This window comes from Aotus nancymaae, unplaced genomic scaffold, assembly GCF_030222135.1.
Source record: "Aotus nancymaae isolate 86718 unplaced genomic scaffold, 86718_ANA_hifiasm-v0.15.2.pri h1tg000033l, whole genome shotgun sequence".
NCBI classification, from domain to species: Eukaryota; Metazoa; Chordata; class Mammalia; order Primates; family Aotidae; genus Aotus; species Aotus nancymaae.
In genome coordinates this window covers 17,043,685-17,067,215 of record NW_026988447.1, presented here as the reverse complement: position 1 = coordinate 17,067,215, position 23,531 = coordinate 17,043,685, and the positions used below count along the sequence as shown (strand labels likewise).

Here is a 23,531-nt window from a genome sequence, read left to right as displayed (position 1 = left end):
ACACTGATGAAAATTTGATTTTCATCAGACTTCTAGCCTCCAAAACATTTCTGTTGTTTAAGCTACCCAATTTCTGGTACTTTATTATGACAGCCCTAGAAATTAATATAGTAATGATACAGTTTGCTGGCTGTTTTTATTAAGGTAGTGTTTTCATGGTATACTTTTTCCTCTCCATTTGCCTTTAACCTATACATGTATTTATATTTATTTAGTTAGTTATTTAGAGACAGAGTCTCACTGTCTTGCCCTGCGTGGAGTACAGTGGTGCGATCTTGGCTCATTGCAACCTCCGCCTCCCAGGTTCAAGCAATTCTCCTACCTCAGCCTCCTGAGTAACTGGGATTACAGGCACGTGCCACCACGTCTGGCTAATTTTTGTATTTTTAGTAGAGACAGGGTTTCACCATGTTGGTCAGGTTGGTCTTGAACTCCTGACCTCGTGATCCATGCACCGTGGCTTCCCAAAGTGCTGGGATTACAGGCGTGAGCCACCACACCCGGCCAATGTATTTATATTTAAATGGGTTTCTTGGTTGCCAGAGGTAGAGGAGTGGGGGTAATAGGGAGATGTGGTCAAAGTGTACAAGGTTTTCATTGTAAGATGAATAAGTTCTTGGAATCTAATGTTTAATATGAAAATTATAGTTCATAATATTAAATTACATATTTAAATTGCTAAGAGAGTAGATCTTAAATGTTCTCACCACACACACAAAGGTAACTGTGAGGTGATGGACATGTTAATTAACTTGAATGTAGTAATCGTTTAACAATATATATATGTATCACCTCATCATGTGGTAGACCTTAAACATATGTAATTTATATTTGTCAATTATAACTCAATAAAGGTGGAACAAATTACCTACTGAAAAAGAAAAAAAAAGAGTGGGTTTCTTCAGGGCAGCATATAAATGAGTATTGCTTTTTTATGCAATTTGATTTTTTCCTCCTTTAAATAACATTGTTTAGGCAAATAGTACTTCAAGGTAGCATAATATTTTTTATTATATTATTTTATAAATAAGACATTGGTCATAAAACTTGAAATAAAAAAATACATAAATAATTTTACCACAGCATTTTTTTTATAATAATGTAAAAGTGGAAATAAAGCAAATTTTCACCAATGAGGGGAATTATGCAATTTTGGTATATTCATATTTCAGACCAGTAGCAACCAACAAAAATCATGGTGTTTTTTGTCTTTTATACATCATGAAATGGCTAATTTGAGAAAATTAATATATGCATTACTCCACATATTTATCATTTTTTGTAATCTACTCTCCGAAACTTTTAAGAAAACCACTGTTATTAACTATAGTCACTATGCTGTAAGATAGATCTCTTTAACTTATTCTTCCAATCTAACTAAAATTTTATATCCTTTGACCAACATCTCCCCAGTCATCCCACCCTTAACCTCTCACTCTTGGTAACCACCATTCTACTGTCTACTTCTGAGTCCAACTTTCTTAGATTTCACATATTTGATCATACAGTATTTGTCTTTCTGTGTCTTGCTTATTTTACTTAACAGAATGTCCTCTGGTTCATTCATGTTGTTGTAAATAACAAGATTTCCTTCTTTTTAAAGACTGCGTAGCATTCCTCTGTGTGTGTGTGTGTGTGTGTGTGCATGTGTGTAACCAGATTTTCTTTATTCATCTGCTGATATACACTTAGGTTGATTTCTGTATCTTGGCTATTGGGAGTAATGCTGCAATGAAAACAGGAGTGTAGATATCTCTTTGACATACTGTTTTCATTTCAGTTAGATAGATACCCACTAGTGGGATTGCTGGATCATGTAGTATTTCTGTTGATACATGCATGTGTGCACCACTATGATATATATAACATGCGTGTATATATTTATAATACACATACATATACCATTATGATATATATATTATATATATGTATATTTGAAAAGAATAGCAACTATACCTACATATATACATATAAATATCTTTCTTAAAAGGTTAGTATTTAAACTTTCCACCAAAAAGATAAAAAGTAAATCTTACAAAATACATTTTTCTTGGGGTAAGGTTAGGCAATCTTTTATTTAATGATTATTTGCTAAGTATATACTCTGCTAGACACTATGCCGTATGCTAGGGAAAACAGTATATTATAATGCAGTTTAGTCAAAAGAAAATTTAATACACTAATAATCATTATTTACTATGAAACATAAAACAGAAAGTTATAAATTTCAAAATAAGTGAGAACATTAACATAAATTAATGTTAATAAGAATATCAATACTGATTAATTAATATGACTATTAAGACAGATTGCTTTCCCTATATTTCTCATATAAAATAGTACCTGGTTTGAGGCAATCCAAAACTCGTTCCAACACCAACACGAGGTAGACAGTTAACCACTTTCTTTACTATTGCAGGGTCTGGGAAGTTGAACATTACAGCAACTACAACAAATAATTAAAAAAATTAGAACACAGTATAACTTCCTTTCTGGAAAACTGACTCACTGGTCCAATAAAATATTTACTTTTAATTCAGGTATTAAATATAATTTTTGCTACATTCCTTTTATTATATTATATATAAAGATTTAGTATTAATATGCTAATGGTAATATACATTTCACTTATAAACTCCTTTACCATAGACAGTTCCTTCCTAAATACTATTAGGAGTTAAAACAATTGATGTTGCATTGATGTGACATGAAGCTGAGATTATGAAACATGATAATAATAACGATAATGATAGCTGAGATAATGTGACATGAAGCTGCAACTTTAAATTTACAAAATTGAATTTTGGCAAGCCAAAGGTAGTTACAACAATTTCTAGAAACAAACATTAAAACATTTAAGTTTATATAGTTAACACCAAAAAACTACCAATATGCCTATAAAAGAATCAGTTACATTTTTTTCCAATCATTCAGTTTTAAAACAGCTTTTTATAATGTCTATGTTTATTCTTCATATGTTCAGATGAGCACATGTTCATATAATACAAAACAATGTGTGACCTGAAGGAAAAGTTTTCCTCTGTGGCTAGAAATCAAATTTAAATGTTTTCTCATCCTATTTCAATAATTACACATACAAGAGAATATCAAGAAGTACATGTCAATATGTAAACATATTTAGCATATAAATGTTAATTTATCACAGTAATCTATAAATTTTTACCCATCTTAAAGAACATGAAAGTAAAATCATACAATTATGAGAGAGAGATTAGAAGATATTCATTGGGTCAGTCAGAATATATATATTCTAATATGTATTCTATATGTAGAATATATATATGATCTATAATATAGAAAAAAATATATTTTTATCTGTGTGTGTGTGTGTGTGTGTGTGTACCCTTTAAATAAGCTTCCTTTACATATTCACTATTACACTGAATTCAGGGGGAAAAAATAAGTAGAAGATAAAACCATCATAGGTTATAGCAGATGGTCAAGGCCATGAGGCAAAGGCTACAGAAAACACATATAAAAACAAGTATGCATAAGAAATTTCAAAGTAAGAAAATGAATGAAGATGAGCAAGTAATAAATATTGTAAGACTGAAGCCCCTTTGGGACAGCAAGGATGCAGACTGAACTAAAGTGTGAAACATTCTCTTGATTATTTGCCCAGAAGAATAACGTTTACATTAGAAGACGAGGTATGTGCCAGGAGGAGATCAAAAAGGAAAGAGAAAAATCTTTTCCTAAAGAAATTTGTATTCCCTAAAGACAGGTAATTTCACAAAGGAAAAACAAAATGTTTGTGTGGAATATATGCAGTTATGTGTAGCTTTAAAAATAAGAAACCATCACCCATGTATATATAATACCAGGAATATGTACAATAAATCAGTAGGTTTTACATATATTCCATTGTATGCCTCCACTCATAACAAATGATGCTTTTCCTTCAAGTTCAACTTGTCTCCCCTTCTTGTCTTAACGGATTTCACCAAGTTCCATTGTAAAACTGCAAATTAAATTTTAGTTCAACTTTCAAGGATGATGCAATACAGACCAAACAGGACAGCTCAGTATCATTTTCTCATGGTTCCTTTATAAAAGCAATATATCAGACAAAAGATTAAATAGATGTATGAATCGTTTAATCATCCATTCCTCTCCCAAAATACAGACACCTTCCGTTAGGAATGTAAGCATCAGAGCAATGCTCAGGACAACAAAATTCCTCTTTGAACTGATTAAATGGTTTTGTATTCCTTATGTTTATAAAGCCTTTTACCAATTTGTGATATGGCCACAAAAAAAAATTACAAATGATTTTACTAATAATCAAGGTGGGAAAAAATCATGAAGCAGCATTTAGTTCGAAAAAAGAGGTCACTAGAACAGAGGGTGGGCTACAAAGTACTATCTAAATTGAAGCAATATGGTATGTTCAAAAATGCAATCTTAAAGAGATGAAAGTTCACTTTGTAACAATGTACTTCTGTAACATATTACCTCTGTTTGCCATAAAGATCTCCAGGGCTGTATTTTGCAAAAGATAACGACGAGAAAAGATTGATCGTATCTCTGTGAACAGCCATTTTCCATGCAGCCCTTCTGTATACGCCAGGATCTAATGAGGAAAAAAATAATCCCAGGTAAATGACAATATTCGTTTTTTGTTGCTGTTCTCTCCCCAGTTAAAACAGAAAAGATCCTTTGAAGAAAAATCATTTAACAGTTATTTACATAATTTGGAGATTAAGAAAATCAATTGTAATTTATGGAAAAGAAGTTTAAATAAAAAAAGCAAAGTAAAATGATAAAACATTTAAGTATATATTTGGGCTTTTAAAAACGATGTAATCTACTGCTTCTGAGGAAATACATATTCCATCATTTACTGATTGATTTTTTAAACATTATGAAAGTAAAACTTCAGATAAAATCTTAGAAATAAAGACCTCAAAAGAATGTCATATATGCTTATAAATCACATACACAATTCATTTTCACATGAATATAATTTGTCCAATAGTGCTTTTACATACATTATAATATAAATATATTCAGTTCATAACTTTAAAAAGAATGACTCTTTTAAGGTCAACGTTAAGGCAACAGTCACTCATTCAGAAAGCACAAAGATCAACTATATAAGAGGTTAAGTATCATTTTGTCAGCTAAAGCTAAACACAAACCTGCAAATGAACTCAGCATAATCTCTCTAAGGGGTAGGTGGTTGTCAGAGTAACTTGTTACAATTCTTGTCATCCCAAGTGACAGACACAGTTGCTTAAAATGCTTTGCCAATTCAAAGTAATCCTGCCTTTGGTCCTAAGCCACTTTGCTGCTTTGTTATTCAAGTTTTGTTTTTTAAAAAGTTCAGTTCAAAAGCTTAATTGTGAAAGTGTTCAAGGAAAACCAGACTCAGCATTTCTCTACACCAGTACTCTACATAATATTAATAAAGATTGCTATCAAAACCTGATAGTCTATGAAAGCAAATTAAGTTAAAAAAATTAAGATACATCTCTCAAAAGTAACCACTATTAAAAATTACAAATGAAACATTTGATTATGATATTGCATTTGAGGAATAAAGTTGGGATGAGCAAAGAGGAAAAATAACAACTAGTAAAAATTTATCCTTCTCAAACTGTTTTTTCTTTATTCATTTTCATTTTCAAAATCCTAATGGCAAATAAATCTACATTCATCGATGCAAAATGTATTTTTGAAAAAACAAAAGTAACAATCCTTATTTAAGTCAGTAAGTATGTATTTCAATCTTTCTACAAAAATGATTCTATTTCTGACACCACAGAATCTAGAAACAGAAAGAATGGGTATAACTCTAATGGGGAGTGTTTTTTGAAAACAGTAAAACACAAAAAAAAAGAGTGTTTTTTGAAAACACGAAACAAAAAGTTCAACGGACAAGATAATCATGCGTGCAGTTTTGAAATGGATCACAGAGAAATCCTACTAATTCAGTAATATAATCAATACCTATGTAAAATCAAGGTAAATGAACAGGAAAAGAGAGGACAAAAATAGTAATATTACTCTCAGAGATTGCAGGTATCCCTTTCTCTCACTATGACCAGAGATACCACCAGTTGGTCCATGGCCTCAGAGTCTTCAGAGGCCTCCATTTGTTCTCTTTCCTGTTCTTACCTCTGAAGTCTACTATGACCAGAGGACCCTTTGCCTCAAATTTTAAAATACAAATCACATCACATCATTCCTATATTTAATAGTATCCAGTGACTTCCCATGACATGTATAATAAACTCTTAAGCTCTTTATAATTGCTAATAAAGCCTCGTATCTGGGACTGCCTGTGAGCTCAACTCATTCTTCCTCAGGGTCTTCTTTTGTCCTTGTTTTCCACCCTGCCTGGAATGTTCTCCCAAATCTCCACATGGTTCGCTCATTCTCACATTTAGATTTCTCCTCTTACGTCACCTCTGCAGGGAAGCTACAGGATTTAGACCCCACTTCCTCTATTAACAACTCATCCCAACCCAAACTCATGAGATTTTCTTCCTAACACTTAACACTACCTGAAATTTTTAAAAGTTAATTTAATTTTTGAGACAGGGTCTTGCTCTGTCACCCAGGCTGGAGTGCACCGATGTGATCATGGCTCACTGCAGCCTCAACCACCTAGGCTCACCTGATCCTCCCAGCTCAGCCTCTTGAGTAGCTGGGACTACAAGCACATGCCACTACATCTTGCTAACTTTTAAATTTTTTTTTGGTAGAGACAAGGTTTCACTATGTTGCCCAGGTTGGTCTTGAACTCCTGGGCTCAAGTGATCCTCCTGCCTCAGCCTTCCAAAGTACTGGGATTATAGGTGTGGGCCACTATATCTTGCCACTACCTGAAACTATAATATTTGCTTGCTAGTCTATTGTCTCTTCAGCACTAGAATACTAGAATCTAAGTTCTATTGGAGGAAATACTTTGAATACATCCTATTAACATTGCCTAGAAAAATATCTGGCACAAACTAGCAATTTTCAGAATGACTAAATGAATCAATGTATGGCAACCTATACTCCGTATTTGACCCACATGATATTTTGACAAAATTTCACATGGTTGAAAATAGTTGAGAAAACAGATATTTGTAAAAATACTTGGATTTCCATCTTCTCAAGAAAAACTGGGGTATCCAGCAAACCTGGATCTATATGCCACATGGTAACAACTGGCATGCACTCTCTATTTTGGTACTACTTCACTTATTACTATTCACTAGTGTGATGCCAGCATTCACTCATTTACTATTATCTACCTAATTTCCATTGGTATTGAGTTTGCTACCCTAGATTTACGAAATATTAGAGAATCAAATACATGTTCTGCAACATTTATAGTCCAATTTATACAAAAGAAAAACAAGAGCCAGGGCCAGTGGCTTACAGTGGTAATTCCTGAGCTTTGGGAGGCCAAGGTAGGAGGATTGTTTGAGGCCTAGCAACACAGCAAGACCCATCTCTACCAAAAATTAAATAATTAGCTGGGCATGGTAGCCCACACCTGTAGCCCTAGCTACTCAGGAGGCTGAGATGCGAACATCACTTGAGTCCAGGAATTTGATGGTGCAGTAAGCTATGATTGCACCACTGTACTCCAGCCTGGGCAACAATAGGAGACCGTGTCACTAAAAAAGAAAACAAAGAAAAATGAGGCCTAGACATGTTAAATATTTGATACAAAATTCCCTAGCAAGTTAGTGGCAGAATCTGATCTATTCCCAGGTTATCTAATTCAAAAACACAGAGCTTCCATTGTATACACCATATTGTCACATTTCTAAGAAAGAGTTAAATATCTGTTAAACTAGAATCCAGCTAACTACATTTGCTTAAAATTTTCCTGCACTTGGGAAGAGGAAAGAGGAAAATCAAAGGAAAACCAACAACAAAAAAATCTTTTAAGCTCTTTGATACATTAGGAATATTACACATTGGTCTGAAAATTCTACCTTTTGTATCTATAAGACCTGTTGCGTATAATAGTGAATCCAATCATTGCATAATCATGATCGTACAACTAAAGATTTGATCATATTCTAGATTACTCTATTAGCAGAAATTAGTATATCAAAGCATTTTTATTAAATTTTTAATGTACTGAAATGCTTTTCTGATTAAGCAAAATATACCATTTATATTCCATTTCCTTAAACAGTATAGTTATTCAAAGATCTACTTGAAACACAGCAAATGTCATAGTCCTTTAAAATTTGTTTTATTCCAATGTCAGAAACACTTAAAAGTAAAGAAAATGACATAAGCTCCACGCACCTACTACTAAGTAACCTTATAAAATCATAACACATTGCCATATTATTGTATACATCTATAAGAAATTGATAAATGCATTAGAGACAGTGTTAAAATTGACATGCATAACCCTTCTTGATCCCAGTTTCCTCCTCTGTCACAGCCAATCACTATCCTTATTTTGAGGGTTATCATCTACATGTAAGTTTTTATACTATTAGTACATATATATCCATAAATAACATACCACATCACTTCATATGTTTTCAAAGCTGATATAAATGTTATCATACTAAATGTATACCAGTATGCTTTTCAAGCTAAATACGACAGTTTAATGAAGTTTTAAAACCTAGAGAAGGAAAAACAGCACAAGATGGAAAATTATTTAAAATTGCCAAGGTGTCAAAAATCAAAATCTTACACACACAAAATAACTAGCCTAATCTTTTAAAAGAAAAAATTAAATAAAATCCCACAACTAGGGTCAAAAAATTAGAGATTCGAAATAGAAACTAGCAATCTCTTAACTAAGGCATTACCAGCTGAAATTTATATAATAATATTTCTTTAAGTATTCATTTGGGAAAGGTGTCAGTACTGAAAAGCAGCTGAGGCCTAGCTAAGCAAGGGGTTCATTTCTTATTGGAATAGTATATGCCTGGTCTGAGGCTTCACTTCAAAGTCTCTAGAGTTCAATTAAAACTGGATTAGCTAAAAACAGACTCTTCTTTGGGACTTTCTGTTCACTGAAACTCTACATACACTGACAGCACCTTAGACAGAGGTCTAGCCCTCCAATGAATCAGTTACCATAGAAACCATATCATTACCATTGCTCTGAAGTTATGACCTCAACTCCAGAATAGCCTGAAATCTTTGCTCTCTTTGAATCTTTACCACCTTGTTTTATTATTGTTAGTATTATTAAATTAAACTTTCAATTGTTTTAAATAATTTGTTTCAAAGCTGGTTTATTAACTAAATGTTGATAGTGTGTTATGAGAGAAAGGACTTAGTATTTAATATATATATTATATCCACACATACTCTATTTCTTTACTTTAAAAAACTTAAACCTATCTTCTTTAAAAGTTTTATCTGAAAACTATGCCTTCTGAAAAGGATATATTATTTTTCCCAAATAATGCACATATTTCTTCCTTCTGTCCTACAAATAGTATACTATGAACACACAAGAAAATTTCTTCACTTTGTTGCACTTATTCTTTTTTTTTTTGAGACGGAGTTTTGCTCCTGTTATCCAGGCTAGAGTGTAATGGCATGATCTCGGCTCACCGCAACCTACGGCTCCTGGGTTCAAGCAATTCTCCTACCTCAGCCTCCTGAGTAGCTGGGACTACAGGCGTGTGCCTGTTGCACTTATTCTTAGTAGAGGAAGGCATTTTTGACTTTCCCCTTACCAGTCCATTTGTAAAAGCTTATAAATTTATCCAAATAAAACTCTCTTTTGTTTTCTTATCCTCATGAAAGAACAAAAACAGAAAGCTACATTCACTGCCTAACTATATACTCTGATTTATTGAATACTAGGCATTTTTAAAAAGTAGATTTAAAATAGTTAAAGCCAATCCTTTAAGTGAATAGACAGGGAGGTTTTATTTTAAAAAACTATCCTCGATACATTTTAAATGTTTTTAAATTCTTCTTGAAGGGTAAATATTAAAAAGGGATAAAAACGTTTTACCTCAGAAACAAGAAATGTTTACATGGGAACCTGCATATGTAACACCAATAAAAGGTATTTTTAAAATTACTATTCCTAAGGTTTAAAACTAGCGTAGCATATCCCTATGCCAAATATTTCCCAATTTCTATAGTAGTTTTATTTTCAGACAATTCCATATTGATTTCTGAATATTTTGGTGTTAAGAATAAAATCAGATAATATATATTAATAATAGTATTTAAAAATTCACAACAGAACCATCTTCAAACCATATAGATATATTTAACATCAGGAAAAATGTTTTTAACCTAGTATACAAAATGTAAACTAATCATACCATCCATTAAGCAATAACATCACAGCTAAGAAAGTCTAGAAAATATTCACTAGATCCCATTTTAATGGAACAGAATTATATAGTCACAGGTTTATGCTTTAATATGGGAAAAACCAAATATTTAAACCACCTTTAAAATAAAGACATTGAAAAATAGTTTCCTATGAATTCACTATATGTGCAAATAGGTTTTATTTTACAATAATTATAATTTGAACAAAGAAGCTTAAAGTAATTTTAATCAATTATTTTAAAGTTGCATCACTATTTATTAACATAGTTTTTACATTTTTTCTGTAGTTTTCTCTGAAGGTAGATATCAAAGCATAGCACTTAATTTATTCTAATAATATTGAACTCTAGTTGGTTCAAGGATTTACTTTATCACCAACCATATGATGTTTAGTTTTAAATTTCAGAGATACATTCTTTAAGTAAAATTTAGAGGTCTTTTTTCAATTTGACAATGACATATAGTTGACCCTGGTGGAAAAGTAAAGATACTTTTGTTATTAAATATATATCCATGAACACTAGAATGTCCTCAAAATTGAAAAAACAACAAAAATGAAAGTCATACATAAAAAAAATTACCTCTTAAATTAATCATGTGTTGTTATTTAATTTTTTTCATCTATACAGTATATTTCCCTTCTGGTCTCAAGTACTATGATATAGTACAGTATCCTTAGCATTTTCATGGGTGACAAACTCAATTAAACATATTCATTACTCTAATGTTCTACTTGGCAGTTTTAGTCAGTATGAAAAATTAAAAATATATAAATAAAATGCTATGTGACCTTTGTATTGATTGGACTAAAATGGCTTTAGCCTGGGTGTGGACGATGGGGCAGTTGGGAGGGGCAAGAGGGGAGCACACAAACACACACACTCTTACGTTTTCTCTTCCAATTACTGAGGGAGATGATAAAACCACAGCAAATGATGTATCAGCTCATTTTATCTTATCGCTTTGGGGCTAGGTGACAATGAAGTTCATATTTCACTGGCTCCCATTGAAGATTGTGAAAATTACTTGCCCTCATGACCTGAAATTTCACTAGAAGACAGAAATTTCTCTTCTGCAAAGTAATGCAATTTTTCAGATGTCAACCTTTAGCCCAGCTTTAAAAATTAATTTCATTTATATTAACCAATGATACTGATATTTTCACAGAACACTCTTTGATACATGAAGCACTGACTGGCAAATTGATGTTGCTTTAGATGGGTAAAACTATTTTATTTTAAGCTGCTGTGGCAGACAGATTTATGGCAAACTGAAATTCCCATTTCATAATTTAATATTTGTGCTGGAGTGATGCACCTTTAAGCCCTTGGCCTGTAAATAATTCAGACTCTTTACTTGGTTGTTTTATTTTCAATATTCCTCACCTTAAAAATAATTTGCATTCTAAATGATGCATCTTAAAAGCCATCTCTTATTCAAATAGCATTTAATATCGATCTTAATGAGTAAAAAGCCAAATGTAGTAACGAAGGAGAAGAACAAAGAGGTATTTATCTATTTCCAGCTCCTGTTTAATTCAGATTTCAAAATTTAGGCTATATCTTGTCTAAATTATTTTTTTTTGAAAGAAGGCAAGAAACCAAAATGTACCCGCAAAAGAATATTAAGGGACCATAACAAGGAACATGAATATATTTTATATATTTTTCATAGCAGCGCATAAGGTGAAGAGCTGGATGGTAAATTTGTAGAGAAAGAACAAAATGAACTTAGATATTTATCTAAATTAAAATACAGATATTTAGGTTTGAAGATATCTTTGAAAATACAAACAAAAACAAAGCCACAACGCCAATATTATTGAGAACAAACTATAAAAAGGTGTCATCTGATTTTAGTACAGGAGATACTGAAATTATCTTCTATCTGTACGAAAGAAACATTTCAATATAAAATTTAAATATTTTAGAGTAATGAAAATGCTACTAAAAGATGTATGATCTGGTATCTTTACGAGTTACAACTTTATTACCTTTACCAAGTAAGGAGTTTGGTCTAATTTAAATAATGCCTTGAGAAGATAATCATTACACAAATACCTTTCTATTGTATTAATCAGGTAAGTCAAGCATAAATATGCACATAATTTATACATTCATTTATAATCTTAAAATTAGAAAAAGGCTAAGAAAGCCCCTTACCTAATTTTGGTATTTTCCCCTTGAATGGTTTAACACTGCTTTGCTCAAATTTCCATACTCAAAATCATTTTTGCATTTTTATGCCAATAATATTCAAATTGTTTTTTCTTCAAAATATTTATATTGAGTGCTTCCTTACATGTATGGTATAGAAAAATTCTTAATATAAAGTTATCCTTCATAATTTTTTCATTTAGATTGGAAATATTCCTAATTACTTCTCAAAAAGTTGTGACAATAACATGCTATCATCACAGAATTAAGATATAAAATATTTCTGTCAGGGCCAGGCAAAGTGGATCATGCCTGTAATCCTAGCACTTTGGGAGGCTGAGGCAGGAGGATCACTTGAGGCCAGGAATTCCAGACCAGCCTGGGAAACACAGCAAGATCCTATCTCTACAAAAAATAAAATTAGATGGGTGTGGTGGCATGTGCCTATAGTTCCAGCTACTCGGGAGACTGAGCTGGGAGGCCTGCTTGACTCCAGGAGTTGTTTGAGGCTACAGTGAGCTATGACTGCACCACTGTACTGCAGGTTGAAAAACAGAGTGAGATTTACTTTTTTTTAAGTTTTTTGTCTATTTTTCCACACACTAATTCTCCATAGTCATGAGCTTGCTATTCCTTAATAAAGAGTTAAATTTAAGTCACCACTAAGAAAAAAACTAATTTTAAATATATTGGAATATTTGATAATATATACTTTAAAACAACCAATGAACAGAAACGCTCTTTCTTTTCAATGCCAATTCTTCCTTCAAGAACTCGATCTCTGATTGGTATCAAAAGACCTCCCTAAAAAAGATTTTCACTTCTCATAGAAGTAAAAAGTAAAACAGAGGATACTAGAGGTTAAAAAGTGGGGGTGGGATTGTCAATATTAGACAGATCAACGAGACAGAAAATTAATAAGGATATCCAGGACTTGAACTCAGACCTGGAACAAGCAAACCTAATAGACATTTACAGAACTCTCCAGCCCAAATCCACAGAATATACATTCTTCTCAGCACCACATCACACCTACTCTAAAATTGACCACATAATTGGAAGTAAATCACTCCTCAACAAATGCAAAAGAACGGAAACAATAACAGTCTCTCAGACCACAGTGCAATCAAGTTAGAACTCAGAATTCAGAAGCCAACCTAGAACCGCACAGCCTCATGGAAATTGAACAACTTTCTCCTGAATGTTGACTGGATAAACACTGAAATGAAGGCAGAAATAAAGGTGTTCTTCGAAACCAACGAGAACGAAGACACCACATACCAGAATCTCTGGGACACATTTAAAGCAGTCTCTAGAGGAAAATATATAGCAATAAGTGCCCACATAAGAAGAAAGGAGAGAACTAAAATTGACACCCTATCATCAAAATTGAAAGAGCTAGAGGAGCAAGATCAAAAAAACTCAAAACCTAGCAGAAGACAAGAAATAACTAAGATCAAAGCAGAATTGAAGGAGATAGAGACACGAAAAACCCTTCAAAAAATCAATAAATCCAGGAGCTGGTTTTTTGAAAAGATCAACAAAATAGACAGACCACTAGCCAGACTAATAAAAAAGAAAAGAGAGAATAACCAAATAGATGCAATAAAAAATGATAAAGGGGATATCACCACAGATGCCACAGAAATTCAAACCATCATCAGAGATTATTACAAACAACTCTATGCACATAAATTAGAAAACCTGGAAGAAATGGATAAATTCCTGGACAGTAGCCTCCTCCCAAGCCTAAACCAGGAAGAAGTCGAAACCCTGAATAGACCAATAACAAGGTCTGAAGTCGAGGTAGCAATTAAGAGCCTACCACCCAAAAAAAGCCCAGGCCCAGATGGTTTCACAGCCGAATTCTACCAGACATACAAAGAGGAACTGGTACCATTCCTACTGAAACTATTCCAAATAATCCAAAAAGAGGGAATCCTTCCCAAATCATTTTATGAGACCAACATCATCCTAATACCAAAACCCGGCAGAGACTCAACAAGAAAAGAAAACTACAGGCCAATATCCATGATGAACATAGATGCAAAAATCTTCAATAAAATAATGGCAAGCCGATTACAACAACACATCAAAAAGCTTATCCACCATGATCAAGTAGGATTCATCCCGGGGATGCAAGGCTGGTTCAATATACGCAAGTCTATAAATGTAATTCACCACATAAACAGAACCAAAAACAAAAACCACATGATTATCTCAATTGATGCAGAGAAGGCCTTCGACAAAATTCTACAGCCCTTTATGCTAAAAACTCTCAATAAACTAGGTATCGACGGAACGTATCTCAAAATAATAAAAGCTATTTATGACAAACCGACAGCCAATATCATACTGAATGGGCAAAAACTGGAAGCATTCCCTTTGAAATCTGGCACTAGACAAGGATGCCCTCTCTCACCACTCCTATTCAATATAGTACTGGAAGTTCTAGCCAGAGCAATCAGGCAAGAAAAAGAAATAAAGGGTATTCGACTAGGAAAGGAGGAAGTCAAATTGTCTCTATTTGCAGACGACATGACTGTATATCTAGAAGACCCCATCATCTCAGCCCAAAATCTCCTGAAACTGATAAGCAACTTCAGCAAAGTCTCAGGATACAAAATCAATGTGCAAAAATCACAAGCATTCCTATACACCAATAACAGGCTTAAAGAGAGCCAAATCAAGAACGAACTGCCATTCACAATTGCTACAAAGAGAATAAAATACCTAGGAATACAACTAACAAGGAACGTAAAGGACCTCTTCAAGGAGAACTACAAATCACTGCTCAATGAAATAAGAGAGGACACAAACAGATGGAGAAACATTCCATGTTCATGGTTAGGAAGAATTAATATCGTGAAAATGGCCATACTGCCCAAAGTAATTTACAGATTCAACGCTATCCCCATCAAGCTACCAATGACCTTCCTCACAGAACTGGAAAAAACCACCTTAAACTTCATATGGAACCAAAAGAGAGCCCACATAGCCAAGTCAATTCTAAGCAAAAAGAACAAAGCGGGAGGCATCACACTACCAGACATCAAACTCTATTACAAGGCTACAGTAATCAAAACAGCATGGTACTGGTACCAAAACAGAGATATAGACCAATGGAACAGAACAGAGGTGTCGGAGGCGACACAACATATCTACAACCACCCGATCTTTGACAAACCTGAAAAAAACAAGCAATGGGGAAAGGATTCCCTGTTCAATAAGTGGTGTTGGGAAAACTGGCTAGCCATATGCAGAAAGCAGAAACTCGACCCCTTCCTGACACCTTACACTAAAATTGACTCCAGATGGATTAAAGACTTAAACATAAGACCTAACACTATAAAAACCCTAGAAGGAAACCTAGGCAAAACCATTCAGGACATAGGCGTAGGCAAGGACTTTATGACCAAAACACCAAAAGCATTGGCAACAAAAGCCAAAATAGACAAATGGAACCTCATCAAACTCCACAGCTTCTGCACGGCAAAAGAAACAGTCAATAGAGTGAATCGGCAACCAACAGAATGGGAAAAAATTTTTGCAGCCTACCCGTCTGACAAAGGGCTGATATCCAGAATTTACAACGAGCTAAAAAAGATTTACAAGAAAAAAACAAACAAGCCCATTCAAAAATGGGTGAAGGATATGAACAGATACTTTACAAAAGAAGACATACATGAGGCCAACAAGCACATGAAAAAATGCTCATCATCACTGGTCATTAGGGAAATGCAAATCAAAACTACATCGAGATACCATCTCACGCCAGTTAGAATGGCGATCATTAAAAAATCTGGAGAAAACAGATGCTGGAGAGGATGTGGAGAAATAGGAACACTTTTACACTGTTGGTAGGAGTGTAAATTAGTTCAACCACTGCGGAAAACAGTGTGGCGATTCCTCAAGGACCTAGAAATAGAAATTCCATTTGACCCAGCAATCCCGTTACTGGGTATATATCCAAAGGATTATAAATCGTTCTACTATAAGGACACATGCACACGAATGTTCATTGCAGCACAGTTTACAATAGCAAAGACCTGGAACCAGCCCAAATGCCCATCGATGATAGACTGGACAGGAAAAATGTGGCACATATACACCATGGAATATTATGCAGCCATTAAAAACGAGGAGTTCATATCCTTCGTAGGGACATGGATGAACCTGGAAAACATCATTCTCAGCAAACTGACACAAGAACACAAAATCAAACACCACATGTTCTCACTCATAGGTGGGTGTTGAACAAGGAGAACACATGGACACAGGGAGGGGAGCACTATACACGGGGGTCTGTTGGGGGGGAGGGGGGGGACAGCAGGGGGGTGGGCAGGGATAGAATGGGGAGAAATGCCAGATATAGGTGAAGGGGAGGGAGGCAGCAAATCATACTGCCACGTATGCACCTATGCAACAACCTTGCATGTTTTTCACATGTACCCCAAAACCTAAAATGCAATAAAAAAAAAAAAGTGGGGGTGGGAAGCAAGGAATAGGGAAATAATTGTTAAGGGATACAAAATTACAGTTAGACAGGAGAAATTAAATTCTAGTGCTTTTTATCACTGTAGAATGACTGCAACTAACAATAATATATAGTTTCAAATAGCTACAAGTAGGATATTGAATGTTCCCAACATGAAGAAACAACAAATGTTTGACATGATGAATATGCTAATTACCCTGATCTGATTACTATATATTGTATGTATCACAACATTTTTATGTACCCCATGAATACATACAACTGTTGCTTAAAATTTTTTTTTAATAAAATGACTAAAGATAAAGTCAGAAAAAAAACCCCCCCTCTCCCAGATATACGAACTAAATCTTAAAGTTAGAGTAATATCACTTTACAGGTAGACTATTCTTTGTAGCAGATACAACATGATTTAGCCACTGGAAGTTTCTCTGGTACCTAACCTATTTAAACAAATTAAAGGGAAAACCTTTGTTTATCTTGAAGAAGGTTGCTTTTGTTCTTTGAACACAGCAAGCAAGGAAAATAAAAAGCAAAATGGAAAGGAAAAATTACATAGAACTTGATCCTAAGAGCCTAAAGTCCCCGGACACTTTTTTCCTAATCAGAGGGAAATACTTTTCTACTTTTTAAAAATTAATTTCTGCCTCCTACTAAATATTAAACTTGTTTAGTTGGAGTCAGTTATAAATGAATAGTACAGATTTGTATTCACTTCCATAATAGAGTATGGAACTAAATGCTACGATCACATTTGCCTTCAGATATAATCTTCCAAAAAGCTATTTTCTTAAAGGGCATATATTTAACAGAACATTATCAATACCACTTAAATAAGACTTTTGGGGTTAACTTCATTTCATTGCAGAATTCCATACTGTTGCACACTCCCCACTAGATTGGAGTTTATACGTAACTGGAGTTCTTATGAGGCTACATAACTAGGCTTAGTCATTTTCCTATTCACAGTATCTAGCACAGTCCTAGAAATACCTAGGAGATTGACTGACGGATGGAAGGCCAATTCAGCTTCACTAAGGATCTACAATTAGGCCAGGTGTGGTGGCTCACGTCTATAATACCAGCACTTTGGGAGGCCGAGGTGGGAGAATCACTTGAGCTCAGGAGTTCAAGACCAGCTGGATAACACAGCAAAACCCCATTTCTGCTAAAACAATTGAAAATTTAGCTGGGTGTGGTGGTGTGTGCCTATGGTCCCAGATACTAGTGAGGCCGAGGCAGGAGAATCACTCGAGCCTAGGATGCAGAGGTTGGGATCCCATCTGGGATCGAGATCCCATCTCAAAAAAAAAGTATCTACAATCTAAGACTCTGGAAACACATGAACATAAACACAACAAAAAACAAAAAAGGGGTAGAAGAGTAAAATGGAAAACTACAACATAAAATTTTTAAAAATAAAATTCAAAGATCAGAGTACTTCCACTTCTGATAAAGATGGAGTAACAGGGCCTAGATTTACCGTACCGAAACAATATGCAAAATTAACGTAACATACAGAAAAACTGTTTTCAAGACATTAAATATCAAGCAATAAAAGAGTGATTCCTGAGAAACAGGAAACAAAACTGTGACATCTGCTATTGCCCAAGCACATCACTGGAAAGACTTTGCAGGGCCCAGAGGAGGAAATAGAAACCCAGTTAGAACATAATGGTCTCCTGGAGTAGAGAAAACAGAGCTTGAAGTACAAGGAGATCAAGATGTCTAAAGCTTGCAGGGCAGAGTAGCGGATCAGAGAGAGCTGCAAAGCAACACAGCTCCAGAGATCTGCTGTCTTCAGCTGCGTACTGACCAAGCCATGAAAGAAAACAATATGAGACCAGTGAAAGAATCATCCTAAGAAAGTACAATGAACAATACTCAGAGCTCACACAGAATGTAAAAATCTCATGATTCATGGGGGATTAGACTCCTCAAAAGGGTTTCGCCACAGAAGTGGGGAAAAATTAGCCCTAGACTTGATGCTGCTCTGGTTCTCCCTAAAAAATCTTAAAAGCAAGCTCCAGATCGATCAAACTAATTCTTTTTTTTTTGAGACGGAGTCTTGCTCTATCGCCAGGCTGGAGTGCAGTGGCGCAATCTCGGTTCACTGTAACCTCCGTCTCCTGGATTCAAGCGATTCTTCCACCTCAGCCTCCCGAGTAGCGGGGACCGCAGGCATGTGCCACCATGCCCGGCTATTTTTTGTATTTTTAGTAGAGACGGGGTTTCACCATGTTGGCCAGTATGGTCTCGATCTCTTGACCTCATGATCCGCCCGCCTCGGCCTCCCAAAGTGCTGGGATTACAGGGATCAAACTATTTCTAAGTAACTTAACTGTATCCTAGAACAATGCATTAGAACATTTATAGGAATGCAAAAATATCCACCACACAACTGGGTAAAATTCACCACAGCTGGCATTCAATTCATAATTACTGGGCCTGCAAAATAAGCACGACAACATGACCCACATAAGAAAAGAAATTAATTAAACAAAACTCCCGTAGAAATGACCATCAATAGAATTTTTAGAAAAAGACATCAAATCAGACCAAGTAGATTTTTTTTTTTTTTTTTTTGAGACAGAGTCTCGCTGTGTCACCCAGGCTGGAGTGCAGTGGCACGATCTCGGCTCACTGCCAACCTCCGCCTCCAGGATTCAAGCAATTCTCCTGCCTCAGCCTCCTGAGTAGCTGGGACTACAGGTGCGCACCACCACGCCTGGTTAATTTTTCTATTTTTAGTAGAGGTGGGGTTTCACCATGTTGGCCAGGCTGGTCTCAAACTCGTGATCTCAAATGGCCCATTAACCTTGGCCTCCTAAAGTGCTAGGATTACAGGCGTGAACCACCTTGCCTGGCTCCAAATAGATTTTAGAGCAAAAAATTTTACTACGGATAAAGAGGGTCATTTCATAAAAACATCATTTCATCAACAGGCTTTAACTATCCTAATTGTTTATTAACTGATTAACAGCTTCAAAACACATGAAGCAAAAACTGAGAGCACTGAAAGAAGGAATGCATAAACCCACAATATAAACATTTCAACATTCCTCTATAATTAATAAAACAAGAAGATTGAAAATCAATAAAGATACAAAGGAGTTGAACAAGACCATCAACTAATAGAACCTAACTGACATTTAAAGAACACTCCAACACCAGAAAAACAGAAAAGCATATTTTGGGCTAAAATTCAAGTTGCAATAAATTTAAGACTCAAATCATATAAAGTATATTCTCTGACTACAATAGAATTAAATTAAAAATCAATAACAATAGATTTTTTGCATGGCATGGTGACTATAGTTAATAGTAATGTATATTTCACAAATGCTAAAAGAGATTTTAAACATTCTTACCACAAAGAAATATGTGAGGTGATGAATATATTAGCCTGATTTGATTATTCCACAAAATAGATATTATCAAAACATCACACCGTACCCCATATATATATTATTATTTTTCAATTAATATCAAAATACAAAAAAAAGCTATCTGGAAAAGTCCCCAAATGTGAAAATGTAATAGAACACATCTAAATAACCCATGGATAAGAGGAAAAAAACAAAAAGGAAATTAGCAAGTATTTAGAATTGCATGAAAATGAAAAAATATATATTAAAAATTTGTGGAGTGTTGGCTCCATAGCTCAGGGGTTAGAGCACTGGTCTTGTAAAAATTTGTGGAATACAGCTAAAGCAGCGCTTAGAGGAAAATTTACAGCGCTAAATGCTTATATTAATGTAAAAGAAAAGCCTCTTTTCAGTGATTTTGACATACCCTTTAGGAAAACAGAAAAATAAGAGCAAATTAAACCCAAATTAAGCAGAGAAAAAAATAATACAATTCAAAGGAACAGAAAATCAAAAAACAATAAATATCACTGAAACCTAAAGCTGTTTTCCTTTTTATAAAGATCAATAAAACTGATAAACCTCTGAACAGAGATTAGCAAATATATAGATATAAATCATGGATATCAGGAATGATAATAGGAATTACCAATATTATGAGAGAAGAGACATCAAAACAGATTTTACAGACATTAAAAGAAAAATAAGGGGATATTATATACAAGTAGTTTGGACTACGTTGATGCAATGAACAGATCTCTTGAAAGACACAAATTTGGCCAGATGCAGTGGCTCAAGCCTGTAATCCCAGTACTTTGCAAGGCCAAGGCTGGTGGATCACTTGAGGTCAGGAGTTTGAGACCAGCCTGGCCAAACATGGTGAAACCTGTCTCTACTAAAAATACAAAAATTAGCCAGGTGTGGTAGCACGTGCCTATAACCCCAGCTACTCAGGAGGCTTAGGCAGGAGAATTGCTTGAGTCCGGAAGTTGGAGGTCGCAGTGAGCCAAGATCATGCCACTGCCCTCCAGCCTGGGTAACAGAGTGAGACTTGGTCTTAAAAAAAAAAGACACAACTACCAATGCCCTCTCAAGAAAAAGATTGCATAAATAGTACAATATCTAATATAGTTGTTAAATTTTTAGTTTAAATCTTCCCCAAAAGTAAACTCCAGGCTCATTAGACTACACTGGTAAATTCTACCAAATATTTAAGGAAGAAATATTACCAACTCTATACAGACTTGTCCAGAATATTAAAGGAGAGAATACTGGCCAACATGTTCTTTGAGCCCAGCATTATCCAGATGTCAAAACCAGACAAACACAGTATAAGTAAAAAGGTAGTCTGCACTTATATATTTGATAATTTCTTTGTCTTAAGACTTAGTGTGGATACCCTACAAAATAAATAGACAAAACATCTTCTCATACAACCAAGAGAAGTGTTCCCACTCCTGCACCCTCACAAACCATCCCTCAATGCACCCACGTTTCTCTTGGATTTCTTTAAAATGTCTACACTAGTTTCCTTTTGTAATATATTCTAATTTGACTTCCTTTGGATTTCAGCAGAGTGGAATTCTTAGCCTTCTCAGTTTACACTGCGTGATTTCATTCCTAATCACTACTTCTATTATTGCCAAAGAACACTGAGGGGTGAGATACAGAGCTAAGACATTAGAGGTCAGTGTTAGAGCCTCCTATCCAATCATATGGGGGATATCTCCACCGTATCTATAATCCACCATATGCCCTCTAAACTCTCAAATTCTTTTCTTTTTTTTAAATTATTTTATTTATTATTATTGCTATTATTTTGAGACAGAGTCTTGCTCTGTTGTCCAGGCTGGAGTGCAGTGGCATGATCTCGGCTCACTGCAACCTCCACCTCCCAGGTTCAAGCGATTCTCCTGCCTCAGCCTCCTGAGAAGCTGGGATTACAGTGCATGCCACCATATCTAGCTAATTTTTGTATTTTTAGTAGAGACAGGGTTTCACCATGTTGGCTAGCTGGTCTTGAACTCCTGACCTCAGGTGATCCTCCTGCCTCGGCCTCCCAAAGTGTTGGGATTACAGGCATGAGCTACTTCACCTGACCTAACCTCTCAAATTCAACAGATCCAAAAATGAACTATCATCCCTTCAATGGCTGTCATTAGTCCAATAAAGACTATTTTGGTTAGCAGAGTCACAAACACCATGTAAACAAACAAACAAAAAAATTCAGTTATGCTATGTACTACATCTCATTCCTTTTGACCTCCCTCACCTCTCAATGAACAACTTCAATTGACTCTCTCCCTTCTGATTAGTCATATAGGCTAAAACCTGCCTTAGAACAGGTTCTCATCATCTTTTACCATTTTCACAGACAAATCTTATATTCTATCCACGCCACACAACATAACACTCCTTCAGTCATGCCATGTGCTTCATGCTTAAACGTCTCCCAATGTGACTGTCTTCCCAACTGGAATGCAGCCTCTTTCAACGTGCACCACCAATGAGGTGGTAGCAGTGGTTGTATTAAAGTAGTAGCAGATAGTAATAGTGGTAGCAGCAATAAATACAACTTACTTAGAGCTCATTATATCCCAGGATCTATGCTAAGTGATTAATTTCAGTTATTTCAGTTAATCCTCAAAATGGCACTGTAAAATCAAAGTCATTTTCACCATTTTATAAATTAGGAAAGTCTTTGAGAGGTTAGATGATGTAGTCAAAATCACATAACTAGTAAGTAGTGTAGCCAAGTCTATCAGACTTCTGACATTATGCTCTAAGCCACTATATAATACTCCCACCACAGAGAAATTCTCAGCCTTAAAACCCAAGCCAAGATTTTCTCTGGAACTCTCAACCTCAGGTGATCCGCCCGCCTTGGCCTCCAAAGTGCTTGGATTACAGGCGTGAGCCACCACGCCTGGCCTCAAGCCAAGATTTTGTAAAAGCTCTGACTTCTTAAGCAGATGTGCTACCACAGCCTCTTAGGAATTTGTAAATGTCTCCCCTCAGTAGACAATTACTGAAGGCAGATACTACACAGTACTTATTTTAGTAATTCCAATGCTATTGGTACATCATAGAACTCAATAAATGTATACTCAATCAATTAATGATGAGTAACAATTTCAGTTGAAAACAGATTCCTCATCTCCTACTCCATGCTTCTATAGTTTCAAAACTGAACAGGAAAGAGAGATCTTT

General features: G+C 34.9%; 1 protein-coding gene across 3 annotated transcripts in view; it reads right to left on the bottom strand.

Moving 5' to 3' along the window:
- The window catches only part of LRBA (LPS responsive beige-like anchor protein), a 742,045-nt gene that overhangs the window by 210,905 nt on the left and 507,609 nt on the right, over positions 1–23,531 (bottom strand). For all 3 annotated transcript variants that reach the window (XM_064383828.1, XM_064383829.1, XM_064383830.1), the window contains exons 41-42: positions 4,477–4,594; positions 2,344–2,446 (exon numbers count right to left, since the gene is read on the bottom strand). In XM_064383828.1, the coding sequence (XP_064239898.1) occupies positions 2,344–2,446; positions 4,477–4,594 (221 nt within the window). The remainder of the gene's footprint in view (positions 1–2,343; positions 2,447–4,476; positions 4,595–23,531) is intronic.